This window comes from Macaca fascicularis, chromosome 19 (assembly GCF_037993035.2).
Source record: "Macaca fascicularis isolate 582-1 chromosome 19, T2T-MFA8v1.1".
In the NCBI taxonomy this organism is placed as follows: domain Eukaryota; kingdom Metazoa; phylum Chordata; class Mammalia; order Primates; family Cercopithecidae; genus Macaca; species Macaca fascicularis.
In genome coordinates, this window is record NC_088393.1 from 7,724,036 (window position 1) to 7,748,564 (window position 24,529).

General features: G+C 43.2%; 1 protein-coding gene across 1 annotated transcript in view; it reads right to left on the bottom strand.

The window, feature by feature from the left end:
- The window catches only part of LOC102147046 (putative adhesion G protein-coupled receptor E4P), a 41,805-nt gene extending 17,487 nt beyond the window's left edge, over positions 1 to 24,318 (bottom strand). Inside the window, exons 1-10 of the mRNA XM_045380093.3 lie at positions 23,930 to 24,318; positions 20,581 to 20,631; positions 18,069 to 18,191; positions 16,449 to 16,601; positions 13,479 to 13,519; positions 12,834 to 12,969; positions 9,424 to 9,531; positions 6,679 to 6,863; positions 4,412 to 4,576; positions 3,339 to 3,533 (exon numbers count right to left, since the gene is read on the bottom strand). Of these exons, the coding sequence (XP_045236028.3) occupies positions 3,339 to 3,533; positions 4,412 to 4,576; positions 6,679 to 6,863; positions 9,424 to 9,531; positions 12,834 to 12,969; positions 13,479 to 13,519; positions 16,449 to 16,601; positions 18,069 to 18,191; positions 20,581 to 20,631; positions 23,930 to 24,035 (1,263 nt within the window). The 5' untranslated portion in view covers positions 24,036 to 24,318. The remainder of the gene's footprint in view (positions 1 to 3,338; positions 3,534 to 4,411; positions 4,577 to 6,678; positions 6,864 to 9,423; positions 9,532 to 12,833; positions 12,970 to 13,478; positions 13,520 to 16,448; positions 16,602 to 18,068; positions 18,192 to 20,580; positions 20,632 to 23,929) is intronic.
- Positions 24,319 to 24,529: the final 211 nt, after the last annotated feature.

Consider the following 24,529-nt stretch of genomic DNA (forward strand, 5'->3'; position numbering starts at 1 on the left):
CTACCCAACCTCCCAAATGGGAAACCTCTAATTCATCCTTATTGCTGCTTTCTCGCACATGTACCACTTCCACATCTGTTTGGGCCTCAAGTCTGACCAACTCCCCTTACAAATATTTCTAAAATCTGGCCCACTTCCTCTAGCAGGGTTCATATTTTTATTATTTTATTTTATTTTATTTTATTTTTTGAAATGGAGTCTCCCTGTCACCCAGGCTGGAGTGCAGTGGCGCACTCTCTGCTCACTGCAACCCTCGCCTCCTGGGTTCAAGCAATTCTCCTGCCTCAGCCTCCCGAGTAGCTGGGAGTACAGGTGCCCGCCACCACCACACCTGGCTAATTTTTTGTATTTTTAGTAGAGACGGGGTTTCACTATGTTGGCCAGGCTGGTCTTGAACTCCTGATCTAGTTCTTCACCCACCTCGGCCTCCCAAAGTGCTGGGATTACAGGTGTGAGCCACCGCACCTGGCCCATATTTTTAGTAACTCCCACTCAGACTCTTCATAGCCCTATTGCTGTTCTTTCTGCTGCTAGTTTCCTCTCACTCCAGTTACTTTTACCTTCAACTTTTGTTGACCTGAGAAGTGTTTTCTGTCATTCCCAGCTTGAAGTCCTTTCCATTGCTGCCTTGAGCAGGGTTAGGAAATCTGTGGCTTTGGGCCAGTTCTGGCCCAGTATCTATTTTTGTAAGTAAAGTTTTATTAGCACATGGCCACACATATTCATTTACTTTTATCTGTGGCCACTTCTTTTTTTTTTTTTTTTTTTTTTGAGATGGAGTCTCGCTCTATTGCCCAGGCTGGAGTGCAGTGGTGCAAACTCAGCTCACTGCAAGCTCCACCTCCCCAGTTCAAGCCATTCTCCTGCCTCAGCCTCCCGAGTAGCTGGGATTACAGGCGTTCACCACCACGCCCGACTAATATTTTGTATTTTTAGTAGAGGTGGGGTTTCACCATGTTAGCCAGGCTGGTCTCAAATTCCGGACCTCAGGTGATCCACCTGCCTCGGCCTCCCAAAGTGCTGGGATTAGGTGTGAGCCACCACACCCAACCTCAGCACATGCTTCTAAGCTGTGAACTCTATGGGGAAAGTAATTGAGGTAGTTCACCTAATTATTAATGTATTCTCAGCACAATGCCTGACACACAGTAGGTATTTTAAGAATATCCATCAAATGAATAAATAAATAAATAAAATAAGAGGTAGGATTTTAGAGCATTATATAAAAGCATATATTTTCAAGATGACTAAGTCAACTCCATCTTAACCACAATATTATTTTTACAGATTTTAAAAACATTATTTGAAAATTTTATCAGAGAAGTAATTAGTACCTTCTGAGCACTTAACTAAGGGTGAACACTGATCAAATTGCTTTATAAGTATTAACTCAACTCATATTATTACCTCACTACTGTGAGACAAAAAAAAATTTTTTTTTTTTGAGACGGAGTTTTGCTCAGTCACCCAGGCTGGAGTTCAGTGGCGCGATCTCGGCTCCCTGCAAGCTCCGCCTCCCGGGTTCACGCCATCCTCCTGCCTCAGCCTCTGGAGTAGCTGGGGCTACAGGCGACCACCACCACGCCCAGCTAATTTTTTGTATTTTTAGTAGAGACGGGGTTTCACCGTGTTAACCAGGATGGTCTCAATCTCTTGACCTCGTGATCCGCCCGTCTCGGCCTCCTAAAGTGCTGGGATTACAGGCGTGAGCCACGGCGCCCGGCAAAAAAAAAAATTTTTAAGGGCCAGATTTTAAGCTTTGCGGTTGAATCTCTATTGCAACTACACTATTCTACCATTGTAGCACAAAAGCAACCACAGACAATATGTAAATGAATAGATGAGGCTGTGTTTTAATAAAACTTAATTTACAAAAAAAGAAGGCGGGCCAGATTTGGCCTGAGGACTGTGTCTTCCCAACCTCTGCCTATTTTCAAATGAAACACCAAGAGGTTAAAATCTGGCCCCCAAATCTCACAGCTGATAAAAAATAAAATTGGATTTGAACCTAAACTATCTCCAGAAAATGTACTTACTCTTAACCATAAAACTATACTATTTGTCAGGAAGAAAAAAATTTAAAAATCAACAGAATGCTTTTGTAACTTTCTAGCTGTGTGATCATAGCGTTTTAGGGTTAACAGAAGACTTAGAGAACCGTCTAGCTTTAAATCTTCCAGGATCATATGATGGCCATGATCATGATAAAGACAAAGATGAACACTGTTCTCTGAGTGATTAATTCATAATCTTTTATATGTTTTATCTTGCTAAATTCTTACTAAATCCTACGACTAGGCCCCTGTTTTGCAGAGGAAGTTTAAAAAGGGGAAGCCACAAGAGCTCTATTGTAAAACATGGTGATCATAGTTACATGGTAACAACGTATGTATTCTCAAAAACCACTAAAAGAATAGGTTGTTAGTATTCTCGCCATTAAAAAAAAAAACAAAAAAAAAACTACACACACAGCAAAGCTGAGTGTGTGAGCTAATGCAAATGTTAATTAGATCACTTGAGCAATTCTACAACGTATACATATTTCAAAACATGCTGTACAGAAAAAAATATCGTATATATAATTTGTATTTTTCAGATTAAAAAATAGATGTAAATAAATTAATTAAAAGGGGAAGTCACTTCAACAAGGTTTTACAGCAAGTAACATGAAGAGCTGTGATTCAAGTGCAGATCAGTGCAGCAAACTCACTGCCCACCAAAAATTTAAGCCTCTTCCCCACCCTCAAATCCAGAGTATAGATTTGTCAGGAGGAAGTGGCTTCCCAGAGACTACATTTCCCAACTACCCTTGCAGTTATGTGTTATCATGTGACTGAATCCTAGCCAATAGAGTGTGAGGGGAAGTGATATGCACCACTTCCTGGTGTGGCACATATTAACCTCCCACCGTGGGACTCAGCCATGTTCTTTTCCCCCTCCCAGTTGGTTGAAATGTGAAGAACACCAGGATGACCTTGGGAGCTGTGTATGGAAAAATGACAGAGCTTCCCTCAGCCTGATGGTGCAGAATAGACACTCTTCAGACCTGTTTGCTCACCCTCTACTGATACATAAGGAAAAAATAACTCCCACTGTGGCAAGCCTGTGACATTCTGGAGGTGATCCTAACAACCACTAATGTTACCCTATTTAATACCATCAGCCTGACACTCAATCACTTTGCTAAATGGCCTTTGTATAGGAGGACAACTGAAATGGAGCTCATACTTTTCCTCTCTACACCATCACTGCTGACTAATGTCTTGCTCTCCATCTTCTTGTGGGACAAGATGGCTGGATTCATTATGACCATGAGGTAATTTGGGTAAATTACCTACCTCAGGCTCAGTTCTATTGATGCCCGTCAGGAATAGGAGGTGGGCCAGGAAGAGGCAGAGGGAGAACTGTAGGTGGAGGGAGGTGCTGGTGTTCTGGATGGGCCGGCACAGGAGGAAGGTGAGGATGGCCAGGAAGAGGCACAGCAGAGAGATGGCCAGTCCCACCTGGGTGATTATAGTCAGCACAGGGTCCTCCTGCAAAACACCAAAGGGGGAATCCATGATAGTGTCCAGTGGTGGTGTTATGTTCCTGAGGTAGTGTCAGATGGGCTTCCTTGTTCAGTCCCTGAAACAATTGACTTTACCTCTCTGAGACTTAGTGTTCTCATCTTCAAAATGAGGGCAGTAATAACACTCATCACACAGGAATGTTAAAAACCGAAACAACTAGACCAGTGCTGGATATAGCTCTTAACAAATGACTAATGGGAGTTGGTGTATAAATACCCCAGCTCCCTTGCAGCTCAGATAGAATGACCCAGAGATGTGAGTTCTACACTGACTCCCAGAGTCCCCCAGAGGGAATAAAGTCCAGTTACCTATGGTGGTAACTGGCTTGATAATGCTGTCTGCACTGACATCTGTCTTATTTCCATCTCATTGTCTCAATCCCCCACTAGTGTTTCCTGTAATCCACTTTCAAGTAAGCTACTACTATCTGACTCTTTGTCTTAGAATCTCTTTTTTTTCTTTTCTTTTCTTTTTTTTTTTAACATGGAGTCTTGCTGTGTCACCAAGGCTGGAGTACGGTGGCACAGTCTTGGCTCACTGCAACCCGCTTCCTGGGTTCACTCAGTTCTTCTCCCTCAGCCTCCTGAGTAGCTGGGATTACAGGTGTGCGCCACCATGCCCAGCTAATTTTGTATTTTTAGTAGAGACGGGTTTTCATCATGTTGGCCAGGCTGGTCTCGAACTCCTGACCTCAAATGATCCACCCACCTTGGCCTCTCAAAGTGCTGAGATTACAGGTGTGAGACACCATGCGTGGCCTTTAGAATCTTTTTGTAAGAAATGCAGAGGATGACTCATAGCTTCCGGGACATACACAGGTTCACAGGAATTAATCTTGGTACCTTGGGGGCAAGAGCCACGAGGACGGCAAAGCTGGACAGATGGAAGCACTTGCATTTGGTGTAAGAGCCGTTGCTGCACACACGAGAGCAGCCCTCAGTGGACCAGCTGCCTCCCTCCAGTCCCTCCCAGTAGACACAGATATGTTTTGTTCTCTCGTCACCAGGCTGGAAAGAGAAGAGTATGAAAGTGGGTCTCTTCCTGGTTTTATTTTTTATTTTGTTTTATTTTGAGACAGAGTCTTGCTCTATTGCCCAGGCTGGAGTGCAGTGGTGCGATCTCAGCTCACTGCAACCTCCACCTCCCAAGTTCAAGCAATTATCCTGCCTCAGCCTCCCAAGTAGCTGGGACTACTGGTGCACACCACCATGCCCGGCTAATTTTTGTATTTTCAGTAGAGATGGGGTTTCACCATGTTGGCCAGGCTGGTCTTGAACTCCTGGCCTCAAGTGATCCACCCGCCTCGGCCTCCGAAAGTGCTGGGATTACAGGCATGAGCCAACGTGCCCAGCTTATTATTTCAACTTTATAGGTTAATCACTATGCAGTGTTGGAAACTGGATTGGAAATACACTTGTAGGGGAAGAGTTTCACACCACCATGCCTGCGGTGGGTTTATTCTCCATCTATTCTGCCCTTCTCTGGTCAGCTCAGAACCCTGGTGTTGACCCTCTGAATGGCTTCGCCAGCTTCCCTGCTATTTATAGAACCAAAGAGAGTCACTGGTGAGACTCTTTGGGTGAGAGAAGAGAGAGAAATAAAGTATTTCTTCCCTGTGCCCTTTCTACTTTAAACCATCTCCATCTTCTGCAGAGTGATCCCTCATTCCTGCCTCCTGCTTCCACTGAGCTCAGTAAAGCTTCTCCTCCATTGCCTTTTGGCTTCAACGTGAGAATGGCATCTCACTGTGGCAATTTCTGGATGCCCCAACATTTCATTTCTTCCCAAGCTTTACTGAGGTGTGATTGACCAAAAAAAAAAACAGAAAAACAAAAAAACAAAAAAACCCCACAAAAAACTATGTTTATACATTCTGATAGATGTATACAGTTTTAAATGATTACCACAATGAAGCTAACATATCCAACACCTCACATATTTGTGTGTGTGTGTGTGTATGTGGTGAATACATTTGTGATGCACTCTCTCAGCAGATCTCAAGTATACACTTATTAAGTGTAGTTACATTGAGTGTGGTACATTAGGCTGGGCATGGTGGCTCACGCCTGTAATCCCAGCACTTTGGGAGGCTGAGGCAGGCAGATCACCTGAGGTTAGGAGTTTGAGACCAGCCTGGCCAACATGGTGAAATCCCGTCTCTACTAAAAATACAAAAATTAGCCAGGCATGATGGCAGGGGTCTGTAATCCCAGCTATTCTGGAGGCTGAGGCAGGAGAATCATTTGAACTCAGGAGGCGGAGGTTGCAGTGAGCAGAGATCGTGCCATTGCACTTCAGCCTGGGGTGAGAGTGAGACTCCGTCTGTTAAAAAAAAAAAAAAAAAGCTATTGGCCAGGCACGGTGTCTCACACCTGTAATCCCAGCACTTTGGGAGGCTGAGGCAGACGGATTACCTGAGGTCAGGAGTTCGTGACCAGCTTGGCCAACATGGTGAAACCCTGTCTCTACTAAAAATATAAAAATTAGCTGGGCATAGTGGCACAGTCCTGTGATCCCAGCTACTCGGGAGGCTGAGGCAGGAGAGTCGCTTCAGCCAGGGAGATGGAGGTTGCAATGAGCCGAGATAGCACCACTGCACTCCAGCCTGGCCGACACAGCGAGACTCTGTCTCAAAAAAAAAAAAAAAAAAAAAAAATCTTCATTCATCTGTTGACAGATACATAGGCTGTTTCCATATCTCGGCTAGTGTGAATATTACTGCAATAAACATAGGAGTGCAGTTATCTCTTTGAGATCCTGATTTCAATTCTTTTGGCCACATACCCAGAAGTGGAACTGCTGGAACAGATGATAATTCTGTTTATAACTTTTTGAGAAGCCTCTGTACTGTTTTCCATAATGACTGTACCATTACAGATCCATAAGGGTTCCTGTTTTTTTTTTTTTTTTTTTTTTTGGCCACATACTGATATGTTAGGTTTTTGATAATAGCCATCCTCACCATGGTGAGGCAAAATCTCATTGAAGATGCCTCAGCGTGTCTTGTGTGTTCTCTTACTTCTGAATTCCGTTTCCTACTTGGGAAGCTGTCCGCACCTGTTCACCCTTTAAGGTGCTGCATGAAGACCCAGCCCGGGGTGTTTCTCACCTGATTATGGTGAAAAGTCAGGAACACAGGTTCAGACAGGGACACTTTTTCCTTCAAACCGATGCTGCCACTCACAACATGAGAGTTCAGTTTTACTTCCTGCATCCCTTTTCTTTTACTAAAAAAGGATGCATTCAGAATATCCCCAAGAGATTCAAACGTGATGAGGGCAACTGCAGTGCTCTCTGAGAAAAATGGAGAAGAAATGCTGTTAGTGGCCATCCATAGTTTGGAGAGAAAGGACAGTAGTGTCTAACATGAGGGTCATAAGGCAAGCAAGGAATGGCTAAAACTGTTCTTGGAAATCCCTTAAATGCCATTCAAGACACTGTGTGTCGCTTGGGGTGCAGCATTTTTGTTTATGTAATATGTATTATAATGCCCCACATATTATAAGCGGTTTATGTGCAAAATATGCTCATCAGAGTCCTAAAATATATATACGAGCCCTGGAGCATTATAACCAGAGTTGTGAGGCAGGATGCTTGTCCTCAGAAGGGCACGTGGAACTCAGGCAGTCTAAGAAAATCACACTCTCTCAGCCTTCACCTCAAGCTCACTCTGGGGTACCTAATTTAGTGGAATGGTATGCAGAATGGCCCACTGTATTTAATTAATTCACTCCTTTTGTCTCTCTCTCTCATCTTATCACCCTTCCTCTCCCTGTCTTCCTTTTCCCCCTCCCCTTTTCATGAAGCCACAGTTTAATGTAGAGAGCTTCAGGCTGGGCACGGTGGCTCACACCTATGATCCCAGCACTTTGGGAGGCTGAGGCAGGTGGGTCATCTGAGGTCAGGATTTCAAGACCATCGTGGCCAACATGGCAAAATCCCATCTGTACTAAAAATACAAACATTAGCCAGGTGTGGTGGCGGGCACCTGTAATCCCAGTTACTCGGGAGGCTGACGCAGGAAAATCGCTGGAACCCAGGAGGCAGAGGTTGCAGTGAGCTAAGATGGTGCTACTGCACTCCAGCCTGGGCGACAGAGTGAGACTCTTCTGACTCCAAAAAAAAAAAATCATGGAGGTGCAGTGCACACAGGATGCCCGTGTGATGGGGTGTTTCCCAAATTGCAGTTGTCCACGTGCTACCATCCCATTTTTGACCAAAGCTACTTATCATCTGTATTCCTATTTGCTCCATTAAAAAAAATCAACTCAGCTGGGCATGGTGGCTCACGCCTGTAATTCCAGCACTTTGGGAGGCCAAGGTGGGTAGATCACCTGAGGTCTGGAGTTCGAGACCACCTTGGCCAATACAGCGAAACCCCGTCGCTACTATAAATACAAAAATTAGCTGGGCGTGGTGGTGGGTGCCTATAATCCCAGCTACTTGGGAGGCTGAGGCAGGAGAATTGCTTGAACTCGGGAGGCAGAGGCTGCAGTGAGCCAAGATTGCGTCACTGCACTCCAGCCTGGGCAACAGAGTGAGACTCGGTCTCAACAACAACAAAATCAACTTGTTTTTAGATCCCTTTCCTCCCTTCCCCTACTCTATAGCTATAGTAAGGAGTGAAGATTGACAAGTAACCAGGAATTTTTGGAGGAAATGCAGCAGATATTTCATTTTTAAGGTAACCAGGTTTTTCTCTTTGAAATAGTTTATATACATTCATTCATTTATCTTTCAGGGAAATATTTTTTTATCCTCTACTGTGTGCCAGACATTCTAGGAATTATTATACAGCAGCAAACAAAACAGACAAAACCCCTGCCATCAGAGAGCTGATGTCATAGTGAGAGAGATGGGCCACCAACAAATAAATAAGTTAGAAAAAAATACATAGTGCAGGAGCTTTACAGAGACTTCAGGAGATGAGATAACGCGGGTGTGAAACACTATGCTGTGAGGGTAAAACCCAGCCTGCCGCCTGCTTTTGTAAATAAAGTTTTATTGACACACAGCCACACTCCTTCACTGACACATCATCAATGGCTGCTTTCACACTCTGATGGCAGAGTTGAGTAATAACAAAGGTCATCTGGAACAAAAGACCTAACATATTTACTCTCTGAACCTTGTAGAGAACATTTGTTTTCCAATCTGTGGTAAAGAACAAGACGGGATGGCTCTCTTAAAAAGGGTGTTCATAAACGCTTCTCAAGGAAGTGTTCAAGGCAATCTGACACCATTGAGTGTTACCTTTTCAGACCATCACATGGAAACGGCATGCATCAGCCAGTCCTTTTTTTTTTTTTTTGAGTTAGAATCTCACTCTGTCACCCAAGCTGCGGTGCAATGGCGCCATCTCGGCTCATTGCAACCTCCGCCTTCTGGGTTCAAGCAATTCTCCTGCTTTATCCTCCTGAGTAGCTGGGATTACAGGCACGCACCAACACGCCTGGCTAATTTTTGTAATTTTAGTACAGATGGGGTTTCTCCATGTTGGCCAGGCTGGTCTCAAACTCCTGACCTTGTGATCTGCCCGCCTCATACTCCCAAAGTGCTGGGATTACAGGCATGAGCCACTGTGCCCGGCCCAACCAGTCCCTTTTCAGGAGGCATTTTAAGGAATCCCTGTGCAAACTTTTGTGTATATCACAAAGTACACACCCCATATGGCAACCCGACTTCTCTCTGCAAAATGCCTAGTTAGTGCTCAAGGAAGATCTTTTTATTCCACCATGTAGAATCTCCCTACCTGAAAAGCTTTGTGAATTCCCACCCCGGGGTTTAATCACCTAGAAATGAAACAATGATGCATAGAATTCAGAGTCAAGAGAATTCATTGGAGACACAGTACCTCTTGGGGTTCTTTTAAAAGCATCGGCACAGTTGATATCCATGGTGTTATTTCCAGCTTCCAGAAAAGCGTTCTCCCTTGTTTCATTGCACCTCTTGGTTTCATAAACTGAAAACATTAAGAAAGTCAGTCCTGTTCTCAAGCCTCATGCCTAAATAATTTGCTAAAGAACTCCCTTCTCTGGAAGACCCCCTATTGGTGATCCCATCTCCCCTGTGCAAGGTTGGCCACATGGCACTTTCTTCCCACCTTTGGCTGGTAGAAATGGAGTGGCCAAAATGGCCTTAGCAACACCCTGGCCACAACCCAAGAGAAGAGAGGAGAAGGGCATGCTTCCCAGAACAGGTACTCTGATAGGCAAGCTAAGCAGTTTCCACAGGACACTTAATGGTACTGGAGTGCCTGGTTAGGGGCGAATGCAATCTTTATAAGCAAGAGTAGCTAAGCATTTTAAAGTTTTCCCAAAAAAATAGTCACTAGGAACAGAACTTCTGCATTTGGGAAGAATCCCTTGAGTAAACACTATTCATCAAACCTATAAACACATTTTGTGAGATCAACCTCAACATTTTGGGGGTATAACCAGAGTTTGTCTCTGAGCAAGTGAGAAAGCTGTCCTAGGGGCTATGGCAGACTGCTTATTACCTGTGATCACCATTTACCTATTCTTTCTTTGGGTCTAGAACTACTAAATTTAAGCTGAAGACAAGCCATTTTCCAGCTTCCCTTGCAGCTAGGCAGAGCCATGCAACTATTTTCAGGCCAATGGATCAAAGAACAGAATGGCATGTGCTAAGGGAAACAGACATCCTTTCAACTTATTTTTTCCCCTTTTCACTGGCTGGTAAAAGGGTGTGATAGTAGAACAGCTCTCTTGTAACTCAAAGTGAAAGTGAATGATGAAGGCAGCAGAGCATAGAACTGCCATGGTATTGCTACATCAGCCCTGACTCAATTATGCTAAAACTATTTAAAAAATAATGGTTAAGCCACTGTTTACCATGCTTATACCACCAGATTTGGTATGTTAATTGAGACACTAAGTTCATATGGAACATTTGCCAAAATAGACTATCAATCAAGTCTCAATGAATTCAAAAGGATTGAAATCCTACAGAGTATGTGCTCAGACAACTCATCAAAGAGTATATATCACAACTATTTTTTCCTGGTGAGCAAGTGTGGTTTAACATACGTAAATCAATCAATAGGATTTACCACATTAACAGAATGAAAGATAAAAACCATCTCAATTGATGATAAAATGATCATCTCAATTGAGGTAGAAAAAGCATTTGACGAAGTTCAACATCCTTTCTTAATTAAAACCCACAATAAATTAAATGAGACCATTAACAGAAGGAAACCCTAAAAAGCCACAATATTTGGTAATTCAGCAACACACTTCTAAATAAACCATGAGTTAAATGATAAATTACATAGGAAATATTTTAATATTTTGATCTAAATGATAATGAAAGCCCAGTATATGAAAACTTGCAGGATGCAGCTAAAGGTGTGCTTAGAGGGAAATATATAGCTCTAATTTATAGCTAAGTGTTAAGCTTTAAATGCATATATTGGGAAAGGAGAATGGTTTAAAATTAGTAATCAAATTACTAAGTCAATAAGTTAGAAAATGAAAAGCAAGTTCGACCCAAAAGAAGTGAAAGGAAAGAAATAATACAGAAAATTAAAGAAAAAGGAAATGGAATAATAATATAAATAATCAACAAAGCCAAAAATTGATTCTTTGAAATGATTAACAGATACAGAGGTTAGGAAGAAACCACAGTTCCTGATATAGAGTTCCTAAAACCCTTAGCATTTCCTGAGCAGTAGGAACACTAGGAAAATCTCTTGTTCTAATATTTGGTCTTGGACTCAAGTTGCTGACATATCGCCCCTAAGACCATTGTAATTTCCTGAGTGACAGGAGCATGTGACTCAACTCAAATCCTTTGTATTCTCTTGGTTATAGGAACATCTTTTTTTCTAATGTGGTGACTCTTAGCCAGCTCCTGGATAGCCTCAGGATGGGGGTGGTTGCCAAGGAAACCAATGGTGAGATTAAAGGGTTGGAACTTTCAGTTTCACCCCCATCCCAGATACAGGAAGAGGAGGGAGGCTGAATGTTGAGTTGATGTCAATGGCCAATAATGTACCCAATCATGGCTAACTAATGAAGCCTCCATACAAATCCAAAAGATTTGTTAAGCTGTCTAGGAGATTCTAGATAGCTGAAAATATGTGGGTCCTCGGCGTGGCACCCCTAAAGGGGGCTTAGAAGCACTGCACCTCTTCTCCTATGCCTTGCCCTGTGTCTCTCTTCCATCTAGCTGTTCATCTGTATCATGTTTTATTTATATATATATATATATATAGTATTTATAAATATATATTTATATTTTAAATATATTTTATATATATATAGAGAGAGAGAGATGGAGTCTTGCTCTCTTGCCCAGGCTTGAGTGCAATGGTGCGATCTCAGCTCATTGCAACCTCCACCTCCTGGGTTCAAGCAATTCTCTTGCCTCAGCCCCCTGGGAAGCTAGGATTACAGGCACACAACACCACGCCCAGATACTTTTTTTTTTTTTTTTTTCAGTAGAGATGGGGTTTTGCCATGTTGGCCAGGCTGGTCTTGAACTCCTGACCTCAGGCGATCCACTTGCTTCAGCCTCCCAAAGTGCTGGGAATACAGGCATAACTCACCACACCCAGCCCATTTGTAATATATTTTTAATAAATGGATAAATGTAAGTAAAGTGCTTTCCTAAGTTAAGTGAGTCACTCTAGCAAATTACTTAAACCCAAGGAAGGGGTTGTGGGACTCTAATGTGTAGCCTGTCAGTCGGACGTACAGGTTACAACCTAGAACTTGAGATTGGCATTTGAGGTGAAGAACACTTTTGTGGGATTAAACCTGCAGCCTATGGGATCTGACACTGTTGGTAGAGAATGTCAGATAATGTCATAATTGAATTGTAGAACACCCAGCTGGTATCCACTGGAGAACTGTGCGGTCAGTGTGGAAAATGAGCCCACACATATTTTGGTGACCAGAGATGAAGTATTCTGTGTTCTCGTTACTATGTGAGAGTAGAGTAGGAAAATAACCGAGGTTTTTTCTATCCTCTAGCCATGGAGGCGTGGTGAATATGCTCTTAAATACTTTCCATCATACCAAGGGAAGCTGAAAAGAAGACGAGAGCTGGTTTATTCTCTTGTCCCTTGAATTTGCATTTTTGAAAACAGAGTCCTTCTCATGTAGAATGTTGGTGTAGAGGGTCTATGATCCTGGAAACCCACAGATTTCATCATTCAGAAACCCTGGCAAAGCCAGGACCCAGACCTCTTAATGGTGTTTACGGAGGGTGATAAAGACTCTACTCAGCCTCTCTTACCTACATCTAAGTCAGAAATTCGACCCTTTCCTGGAGAAGCAAAACTGTCATTCCAGATCTTCAACTCCACGCTCTGAATTAGTTGAGTAGCCTGTCTTGCAATGTCCTCTCTGCTTCCATTTCTTCTCAGATTTTCCTTCAAAAAAATAAAACTAATTAGATTGACTCTCACTGAAATGTAAGAAATAAGGAATATGCACAAGTGTTGGAGTGGGGAGCCCAGAAGGCAACAATATTTATTAAGGTGCTACAAGGTGCGTGTGGCATTGAGAATCTAGGTGCTTGATGTAGGTCTTTGAATGACAGCTGAGGCATTCCCCCCTACCCTTGTATTTCTCTTTCTCTATGGACATATGGTACCAGGAACTTCTTAATTGTGGGAGGCTGTCCCAGGCACTGTAGGATGTTGAGCTGTATCCCTGGTCTCTATCCATAAGATGCCAGTCACACACATCACCCCGAAGGTATGACAACCAAAAGTGTCCCCAGACATTCACAGATAACCTTGGAATGGAGGACAAAATTACCCCTGGATAGAACTACCCTGCCCTAAAAATCACAGGAAGACATGTTAATGTTTGGGTAGGAGAATGACATAGTTATACATACCAGCTGTTTCCCAAATCCAGGCTTCACCCCACTCACCCAAATATCCACTTTTGCCTGTGTCCCTTGACTACTGTCCTCTGTGAAAGAAAAGATGTCATTGAAAGAGATGTGGGAGAAAATACACTCTGCTTGCATCCCTTCCTCCAATCACCCTCAAGTTGAGTCTTTCCCTAATACTTCTGCAGCCCATTCTAATTACCCTCTAAGAAACCTAAAAAGTATTGCACAGTAGAATTATAAAAGAGAATTAGAATGGGGCTTCCAGTTCCATATTGATTTGGTGTAAAAGTCATAGCAATCTTTGCTATTGAACGTTATGGCAAAAACCGCCATTACTTTTGCACCAACCCATTACTTTAGTCAACCCTGTTTATTGGGCACCTACTCAAAACCAAGCACAATGCTGAAATATATGGATATAGGCTAGGAAAAGAAACAAAGGTGTCCCCTTGTGGAATCTGAAGTTTGGCATGAAAGTCATTAAGCAAGTTATTATGGATAAATAATTAAGCAATTGCAAGGGATGCTCTTAATAAATAGAACATGATATGTGGACAAAAAGATGGGAAGTATAGACACTGGGGACTACTAGAGGGAGAGGGTGGGAGGCTGACGAGGGCTGAAAAGCTACCGATTGGGTACTATGCCCACTACCCGGGTGATGGAAACATTCATACACCAAACCCCAGAGACACGCAATTTACCCACGCAACAAACCTGCACATATACAACATCCAAACCTAAAATAAAATAAAACAGGACTTCCCAAAATCAATCAATCAATCAATCAATCAATAATAAATAGGACACGATGGTGTGGGAGTATATAGCAGAGGATCCCAACACATCAGGGTGACATGCAAGAAATCAGTGTTGACTTAATAATATAGAAGCAGTTGTCTACACATCGCAGTATATAAAGTGCCTTCATATATAATATCTCATTTCAAGGAACACAGAAAGTTGTAGAAAAGGCACATACAGCATAATAACCAGTATTAACTGACTCTTCCTAGGTGCCTAGGACTGTTAAGTATTTCACATACATTAATAATGAGTAGGGGCTGGGTGCAGTGGCTCACGCCTGTAATCCTAGCACTTTGGGAGGCCAAGACGGGTGGATCATTTAAGGTCAGGAGTTCCAGACCAGTGCGGGCAACATTGTGAAACCCTGTCTCTACAAAAAATGCAAAAATTAGCCAGGTGTGGTGGCATATGCCTGTGGTCCCAGCTACTCAGGAGGCTGAGGTGGGAGGATTGCTTGAGCCTGGGAGGCAGAGGTTGCAGTGAGTCAAGATCACACCACTGCACTCCAGCCTGGTAACAAAGTGAGACCCCATCTAAAAAATAATAATAAAGAATAGGTAAAGTATATTAATTTCCTGGGGTTGCCATAATATAGTGACACAAATTGGGTGGCTTAAAGCAATAGAAATGTATTGCCTCATAGTTCTGGAGGCCAGAAGTCCAAATCAAGGTGCCAGCAAGACCATGCTCTCTCTGAAGGCTCCAGGGAAATACCTTGCCCTGCCTCTTCCAGCCTCTGGTGGTTGCCATCAGTCTCTGACATTCCTTGCCCTTTGGTAGCATAACTCCAATCTTCACCTCTGTCTTCACATGGCCATCTTCCCTCTGTGTGTGTCTCTGTGTCCAAATACTCTTCATCTTATAAGGACACCAATCATGTAGGATTCAGGGTCCACTTTGATCTCGTATAACTGCATCTTGACTTATTACATCTACAAATACCCTATTTCCAGATAAGATCATATTCACAGATTCCAGGTGGAATCAATTTGGGGAGAACACTATTCAGTCCAGTAAGAAGGATTCAGAAATGGCTCCAAATAATCCCTGCCTCTTGGCATTCACATCCTTGGGTAATCTTCCCTTGACTGTGGACTGGACTCAGTGACTCATTTCTAAGGAACAGAATATAGCAAACGTGATAGGATGTCACTTCTGAGAGTGGGTTATAAAAGACTATGACTCCTGTCTTATTCATGCTCTCTTTCTGGCCATTCTAATGTGTTTGCTATAACAAAGCAAGCTGTAGAGACCCACATATCTAGAAACTAAAGGCTGCCTCCCACCAAGCACCAGAAATGAACTGAGGGTTTCAGTCCACCAGCTCTGAAGGAACTAAATTCTCCTAGCAACCTTGTGAGTAGCTTGGAAGCAGAACCTGCCCCAGTCGAGTCTCCAGATGAAACCACAGCCTGGACAAAACCTCAGTTGCAACTGTGATAGACCCAGAAGCAAAAGACCCAGCTAAGCCATGCTTAGTTCCTTAACCCAAAGAAACTATGAAACAATACATATGTATTGTTTTAGGCCACTAAATTTGGGGGTAACTTGTTATGCAGCAACATATAACTGACAGTAGATACTATTAATATTACTACTCCCATTTAAAGATGAGGTGTATAGAAATTAAGTCATTAACTGAAAGCCAGATGGTAAGTGGAAGATTTAGCACTTAAATCCAATCTCTCTTACCCAAAACGTGAAATAATGCTGGAATTAAACAAATAAATAAATTGTGGATAGTGAGAGACGGGTTTCTCATTGTTGGAGAAGGAAGTTACAAATAAGGAAAGAGGGAAGTTTCCACAAGCCTTGATGTTGAACTGGAACCAGAGGTATCAGTGTGAATTCATCAGATTTAGTAGATAGGTAGATAGACATAAACATTGAATTTAAGATGAGTGAGAGATGAATAAATAGAGAAATTCGGAAGAAATTTAAAGGTGCCCTTTTGGAAGCTCGGGAAACAGACCTGTATTGGACACATACATTTGGAAGCATCTATATAGAGATGGTTATAGATGCCAAGGCTTGGATGACACCATCTTGGAAAATATCATCAAAGACAACAAAGGAATGAGGGATGAGGGTTAGGATGGAGCTTTACTCTCTTACCCTGGCCTAAAATTAGAGAATCTCTCAGAGTTTCCCCCAAGTCCCCATCATTTTTCAGTGAAAATAGTATTTGGAGGTTCTTACCATAACAATCCGGATGATTATAATCTATCAAACCAGCCAGCCAGTTGAGGACAGGATGTTTTACCCAACAGCTACAGATGTAAGTTCCAATTTTATTTTTACAATAAGCTTCATACTTGCACTTTGCCAGCCCGGTCTCACATTCATTAATATCTGTGAATCAAGAGAAAGTGTTGCTTTCATTTTCATAGAATTATACCATTTCCCTTGCCCATGAAATCTTTCTTGCCCAACCATTGTCCATCAGTGTTCTCCCTAAGTTAATTTATAAATCCAATGCAATTCCAATTTTTAAAAATCTACATATGTATTTTATAAGGTAAGAGACAAATTGTTGCTATCATGCAGATGCAGCCAGAAAAAACTACAAGGTGGGAACCAGACATTAAGACAAAGTATAAAGCTGCAAGTCAACAAAGAGGTACTGATGCATGCATAAATAAAAATAGACTAATGAAATAGACCAGAAGTCCAGACATAGACCCAAGTACCTATGGAGCTTTAGAACATGGTAAAGATGACTTATCAAATCACTAGAATAAGGATGGAATGTTGTTTTTAATGTTGTTTTTAAGTCACACCATTTGCTAAATCAGTTTAATACACAGTGCATAGCAGGGTAATAAACATAGGGTAAGTTAACACACTATTAGAAAAGCTTGAGAGAGATGAGGAAGGACCACACTACTAAAATCCTGGCCTGGCCGGGCGTGGTGGCTCATGCCTGTAATCCCAGCACTTTGGGAGGCTGAGGCTGGCAGATCACATGAGGTCAGAAGTTCAAGACCAGCCTGGCCAACATGGTGAAACCCTGTCTCTACTAAAAATACAAAAATTTGCTGGGCGTCATGGTGTATGCCTATAATCCCAGCTACTCAGGAGGCTGAAGCAGGAGACTCGCTTGAACCCGGGAGGCAGAGGTTGCAGTGAGTTGAGATCGCGCCATTGTACTCCAGTCTGGGTGACAGAGTAAGACTCTGACTCAAAAAAAAAAAGGCCAGGCGCGGTGGCTCACACCTGTCATCCCAGCACTTTGGGAGGCTGAAGCGGGCAGATCAAAAGGTCAGGAGATCGAAACTGTCCTGGCTAACATGGTGAAACCCCGTCTCTACTAAAAACACAAAAAATTAGCCGGGCATGGTGGTGATCGCCTGTAGTCCCAGCTACTCGGGAAGCTGAGGCAGGAGAATGGCGTGAACCTGGGAGGCGGAGCTTGCAGTGAGCCGAGATGGTGCTACTGCACTCCAGCCTGGGCGACAGAGCGAGACTCCATCTCAAAAAAAAAAAAAAAAAAAAAAAAATCCTGGCTTATGCAATGTTTATGTGTCTTGCCGTTCCCAACCACATCAGCCTTCTCTGCTGAATGGACCAGAGCTGAGGCTCAAGCAAAGGACCCACAGACAAAAGGTGCTCTGGACCACAGACTTATACTTGTGCTCTTCATCTGAAGGACTCAGGGACAAGCACACCTGGCCGACGGCTGTACTTTATCAAATAGTCTGCTGAAGAGAGACAAGCTTTATTTGGGCTATGGGTTTATGTGTTTTGGGCAGAGGACACATGGAACAGAATAGTTATCACTAATGAGAGATTAAATTAAAACCCCGTTAACATTTTTACCTTCACACTTTTCAGAGAACTCATGAAAGTATGTCCTGCCAGACCTGGCCGAAAAGCCGTGTTCACAGGTGCAGTGGGTGCTGTTGTGGCACTTGGCATATTTAGGGCATTGAGGACAGAAAGCTGCAGAGAAACAGAATCCATTCATTCGTCTAAGAAATATTCAGTATGCGTCTACCCTGTACCAATGCTGCTGTCAGAAGAATGTCATGTTGGGAATAGTTCTGTTGGCATCCGTTTGGCACCCAGACCTTTGCTGAACACAGGGGCACACAGTGCCCAACCATGTCCCACTTCTGCCACCAACACCACTTTTGCCAGATAGGTGAACCTCCAAATGCCAGCACCTGTTTTTCTTTTCTTGAGGGCTCACCCTGGCTACCAGAATTCTCTTTGTTCGTCACATGGCAGGTTAACAATGCCTTTCCTCTCATAAGTAGCTCCCTTTGTCAATGATTGATAGAAGATAGTGCATTTTAAAAAAAAAGAAAAGAAAAAAAAGCCAATTTTGGCCGGGCGCGATGGTTCACGCCTGTAATCCCAGCACTTTGGGAGGCTGAGGCAGGTGGATCACGAGGTCAGGAGATTGAGACCATCTTGGCTAACATGGTGAAACCCCGTCTCTACAAAAAAATACAAAAAAAAAAAATTAGCTGGGCATGGTGGCAGGCACCTGTAGACCCAGCTACTCGGGAGGCTGAGGCAGGAGAATGGCATGAACCTGGGAGGTGAAGCTTGCAGTGAGCCGAGATAGTGCCACTGCTCTCCAGCCTGGGCGACAGAGCGAGACTCCATCTCAAAAAAAAAAAAAAAAAAGCCAATTTCATTATTATTTTAAAAACAACAGAAAATACCAAGTGTTGGTGAGAATGTAGAGAAAATGGAACCCTTGTGCCCTGCTGGTAGACATGTAAAATGATGCCATGTCTATGAGAAACAGTATAGCAATTCCTCAAAAAATTCTAAATCAGAATTACCATATGATCTTACCATATGATCCAGCAATCACACTTCTGGGAATATACTCAAAGGAATCAAAAGCAGGGTATAGAAGAGATATTTGTCCACTCATGTTCATATCACCATTATTCATAATAGCCAAATGTTGTATGTAATCCAGGTGCCCATGAATGAATAAATGAATGAACAAAATGTGGTCCATCCACACAATATTATGTTATTCAGCTTTTAGAAAGAAGGAAATTCTGGCCAGGCATGGTGGCTCACACACCTGTAATCCCAGCACTTTGGGAGGCTGAGGTGGGTGGATCACCTGAGGTCAGGAGTTCGAGACCAGCCTGACCAACATGGTGAAACCTCATCTCTAATAAATGCAAACAAACAAACAAACAAAATTAGCTGGGCATGGTGGTGAATGCCTATAATCCCAGCTACTTGGAAGGCTGAGGCAGGAGAATCGCTTGAACCCAGGAGGCTGAGGTTGCAGTGAGCCGAGATTGTACCATTGCACTCCAGCCTGGGCAACAAGAGTGAAACTCAGTCTCAAAAAAAGAAAAAAAAAAAAAAAAGAAAGAAAGAATGGAATTCTGACACATGCTACACCATAAATGAACCTTGGGGAACATTATGCTCCATGAAATAAGCAAAGCATCAAATAATGTATGATTCCACTCCTTTGAGATGCCCAGAGTTGCTGGATTCATAGAGACAGAAAGTAGAATGGTGGGTGCCAGGGCCTTGGGGAAGAGGAATGGGGAGTTCATGTTTCATAGACACAGAGTTTCAGTTCTGCAACTAGAAAGAACACTGTGGGTGGATGGTGGTGATGGTTGCATGGCAGTGCAAATGTTGAATGGCATTTACCTGTACCCTTGACAATAGTTATAAAGCTACATTTTACATTATCTACATTTTACCACAATTTGGAACATAGTCATAATCAATAGGTTCCTTACCCGTTGAGGTGTATGAGGTGCCTGTTCCATGCCACGCCCAACAGCTTCCCCCAGGTATTAAACTCCAGCTGCCCACATGTAACTTGCTTGATAAGGATCCTATATGAGCTCCTCCCCTTCCTATGCCACTGCCCACTCCCAGCTGGTGCCTCCTAGGAGTCCCTCCCACAACAACGAGTTGCTCTCAGGGTCTGCTTCTTGGGGAACCCAAGCAATGGCTTGTGGTGAAGGCAAAGTATTTCCTGTAATGACTCAAGACACAGGCTTGGGGAAAGAAAGAGGAGAGTCTAGCGTCCACCAGCCATGTGACCTTGAGCCAGCCACTTTTCTGGAGGACCCTTGATCAAATGGGGATAATGTCTTTGTAGGAGTGTCATGGGGATTGACTGAGATGGTATATGTGATGTGCTTTGCTATGTAAATGCAGATGATGGTGATAATGGAGATGGGAAAACAGCTCTTGGTATCTCCAAGGAGCCAGAAGGAAGTGCCAGAGACTCCATGCTCTCTCTTGAAAAAAGCTCCTTCCCTTCTCTGAAGGAAGCTTCCAGATCCCAATTTCCTTTCCTCTGGCCTTTGGCTATGAATAGACTCACCTCCAGAATTCTCGGCTTCTGATCCTGGCAGAACCACTAAGATAGTGAGACCTGGAACAGAGAGAGGAGGGGATCATTCAGACGGGGATCCCCTGGACTCTGCTTGGCTGAAGGCTGGGTGAGTTAGGGGCAACTAACCCTAACTCTTCGCCCAGTCACACATGCAAGCTTCACCATAGCGTCTTACAGGCAGGTTATAAACACAAGAGTCACAGATTTGGACATCATATCCTTCTAAAGTATGGGAAGTTCATCTGATTGGAGCTGTGTTTCCCAATTTCAGAAAACCCAGCAGCGAATGCAGCTTCTTCTCTATGTCCTAGCACCAAAAGACAAGGTTGGCAATCTCCTTTCTATATTCAACAGTTTATTTTAATATCAGTCCGGACCTCAAACCACACACTGTTCAAGAAAAATATAAATGGAAACCCCATAGGTCCTTTTAAATTTTCCATTAGCAACATTTTTTTGTCTTTTGAGACAGAGTTTTGCTCTGTTGCCCAGGCTGGAGTGCAACAGCATGTTCTCGACTCACTGCAACCTCCACCTCCCAGGTTCAAGCAATTCTCCCGCCTCAGCCTCCCAAGTAGCTGGGATTACAGGCACCTGCCACCATGCCTGGATAATTTTTGTATTTTTAGTAGAGATGGGGTTTCACCATATTGGCCAAGCTCATCTCAAACTCATGACCTCAAGTGATTTGCACGCCTCGGCCTCCCAAAGTGCTGGGATTACAGCTGTGAGCCACCACACCTGGCCATCTATTACCCACATTTTTAAAAAGCAAAGAGAAACACTTGAAATTAATTTTGATAATATTTTTTAGTTCAATGTAGTTGAAATATATTACCATTCCAATACATAATCAATATGCAATAAATAATTCATCCATTATTTAAATTTATATGTGTTTATTAGGTCTTTGAAATCTGGTATGCATGTTGTACAGACGGCACATGTCCGTTTGGACTAGACACATTCTGAGTGCTCAGTAGCCATGTCCGGCTGACGACAGTGAGGGTTTAATCCTTAGGAAATAGGGTTTCCTCTGAGGTACGAGGAGATTTGAATATTCATGGGGCATGAGAATCCTGGGAGTTCCGATATTTTGACAAATTTGGAATGGATAATGATGATTTGAAGATGATCTCTTCCTGCTGCCATGTTGTTAGACTGAAGTTAAATACATACACTGGGGATGAACTCAGAAATGCAGAAAGCTGCTCCACCTATTTCTTCCTGGATTATCTAACATCACTCCCTTAAGGCAAATACGCTTGGAATGAGCAGGCACTTGAAGAAGGAATTTTTTTCCTATCCCTTCCGTTGCAAAGTGGCTCTGTGCGAATCTTTTGCTAAAATATGGAGGCATCTGCTTCTATGAACAATGTCAGCCCCCAGATGGTGTAAGCATAGCAAATAATACCTAGGAGATTGGATTTGGGTCATGCTCATGGTCCATTCGAGTTATCAAAGAACAAGGCAAGGTACCTGGGCAAGATAAAGTCACCTGCTCCTGTCTCATTCATTGTATTTACTATTTTCAATATCATGCATACTGATGAAAACATTATGTTTAAAGATTTATAATATTAAGTTATCTCTTACGACATTTTGTTTTGTTTTGTTGTTTCTTTTTTTTTTTTTTTTTTTTTTTTTTTTTTTGAGATGGAGTCTTGCTCTGTCTCCCAGGCTGGAGTGCAGTGGCACGATCTCATCTCACTGTAACCTCTGCCTCCCGGGTTCAAGCAATTCTCCTGCCTCAGCCTCCCAAGTAGCTGGGATTACAGGTGCGTGCCACCACGCCTGGCTAATTTTTGCATTTTTAGTAGAGATGGGGGTTTCACCATGTTGGCCAGGCTAGTCTTGAACTCCTGACCTCATGATCTGCCCACCTCGGCTTCCCAAAGTGCTGGGATTACAGCCGTGAGCCACCATGCCTGGCTGACAGGGCCATTTTTTCAGAACCAAAACACTCAACACCAATTTTCCTGTGAATAATTATTATTTTTTTTTCCAGAGAGAAATATCACTTGATTCCCACAGGGTAGGGGTCGGCAAACTGGACCTATGAGTTGAGATGACTTTTATATTTTTTACATAAAACATTTTAAATGGTTGAAAAAATCAAAAGAAGAATAATACTTAATGGCCATGAAAATGATATGAATTTTAGCTGCTTATGTCTGTAAATAAAGTTTTATTGACACACAGCCACATCCATTCATTTCCATAAGGCCTATGGATGCTTTAGGGCTGGAATAGCTGAATTGAGTAGTTAAGCCAGAGGCTATATGGCCCACAAAGCTGAAATACAAATTATCTGTCCCTTTACAGAAAAAAATGTGTCCGCCCCTTACATACAGTATGGAACATCACTTACCTGTAAAGTCTCCTAACAAACCTTCCATCCTTAAACTGTATCTGATGCCTCCTACGGAGATTTCTTTTTCTTGTCTCTAAGACCCTAAAGCCCAGAGGACAGGGTGGGAAGGTCTAGGTTGTAACTTACTGAGCTATGATGCTCCAAGCATGGACCCGCTTGGCGTCAATCCATATAGCAGATACTTGAAGTGACCCTTTAGCCTACCTCAGAGGGGGTTCCTATGAATGCAGATGACATTCTTTTTCTTTCTTTCTTTTTTTTTGAGATGGAGAGTCTCACTCTGTCACCCAGGGCTGGCGTGCAGTGGCGGAATCTTGGCTCACTGCAGCCTCTGCCTTCTGGGTTCAAGTGCTTCTCCTGCCTCAGCCTCCAGAGTAGCTAGGATTACGGGCATCCGCCACCATGGCCGGCTAAATTTTTTGTCTTTTTAGTAGAGATGGCGTTTCACCATGTTGGCCAGGCTGGTTTCAAACTCCCGACCTTAAGTGATTCACCTGCCTTGGCCTCCTAAAGTGCTAGGATTAGAGGCGTGAGCCACGGTGCCCGGCCGCAGATGACTTTCTGTCTCTCTCTGCAACAGTGCATTTTACTGCACCCAGCCGGGGAGTAGGCCAGAAATGTGCGAATTACACCGTCTCTTGGAGGTCCCTAGCAGGACAGCACCCCACCTGCCCGCAGTGGTAACCCCCTCACTAACACACCCTTCAGCGGCTCTTCAGCCTTCCTTGTGTGACCTCCCCACACCCTCCTTTCCTGGGATCCCCTCCCAAATAAACTATTTACGCACACGAGTCCTTGTTTCAGTTCTGCTTTGTGGCAGCCCAGCCTGACTCGAGATGAGAGCTTCTAATAGGACAGGCACACGCAGTTAATGCTGGAGAAAATGCCAGATTTGAAGGAGCAAATCAAGCGAGGATACCAGGCGCATGAGGAGAAGGGAAGGGAGTTCTTAGTTCCACTTACCCAAGAGCAGGACCAGGAAGCACCTGCTCCCCATAGCGCTGAGATGCCGGGAACAATCTCTCTCAAGCAGGACGCGGTCAGAGTGCCTGGAATGAATAAGCCCCATGAAATCTGATTTCTGATGGTTCAAGTTCAGAAGCCACGTGGCCAATGCTTATCAAAATGTAAGGCCAAGGCAGGAGAATTGCTTGAAACCAGAAAGCAGAGGTAGCAGTGAGCTGAGATCGTACCACTGCACTCCAGGCTGGGCAACAGAGCAAGACTCCATCTCGAAACCAACCAACCAACCAACCAACCAACCAACCAACCAACCAACAAAAACCTTTCATCTCTCCCTCTTGTTTGACCCAATAATTCTGCCTCTGGTTAACTCTCTCAAGGAAAAGACCCTGCAAGGATGATCATAGCACATTTGGTTATAGGGAACAAGTTTATCACTCAACAAATGCTAAAAAATGGATGCATCTGATGAAATATCCAGCTGGAATTTAAAATCATCCTGTTCTATGGCAATCAGCAAGATCAAGAGTGGAAAACTCCACCAGACAAACTACTCATTTTTTCTTTCTTCTTTTTTTTTTTTTTTACATTGTTGTCATT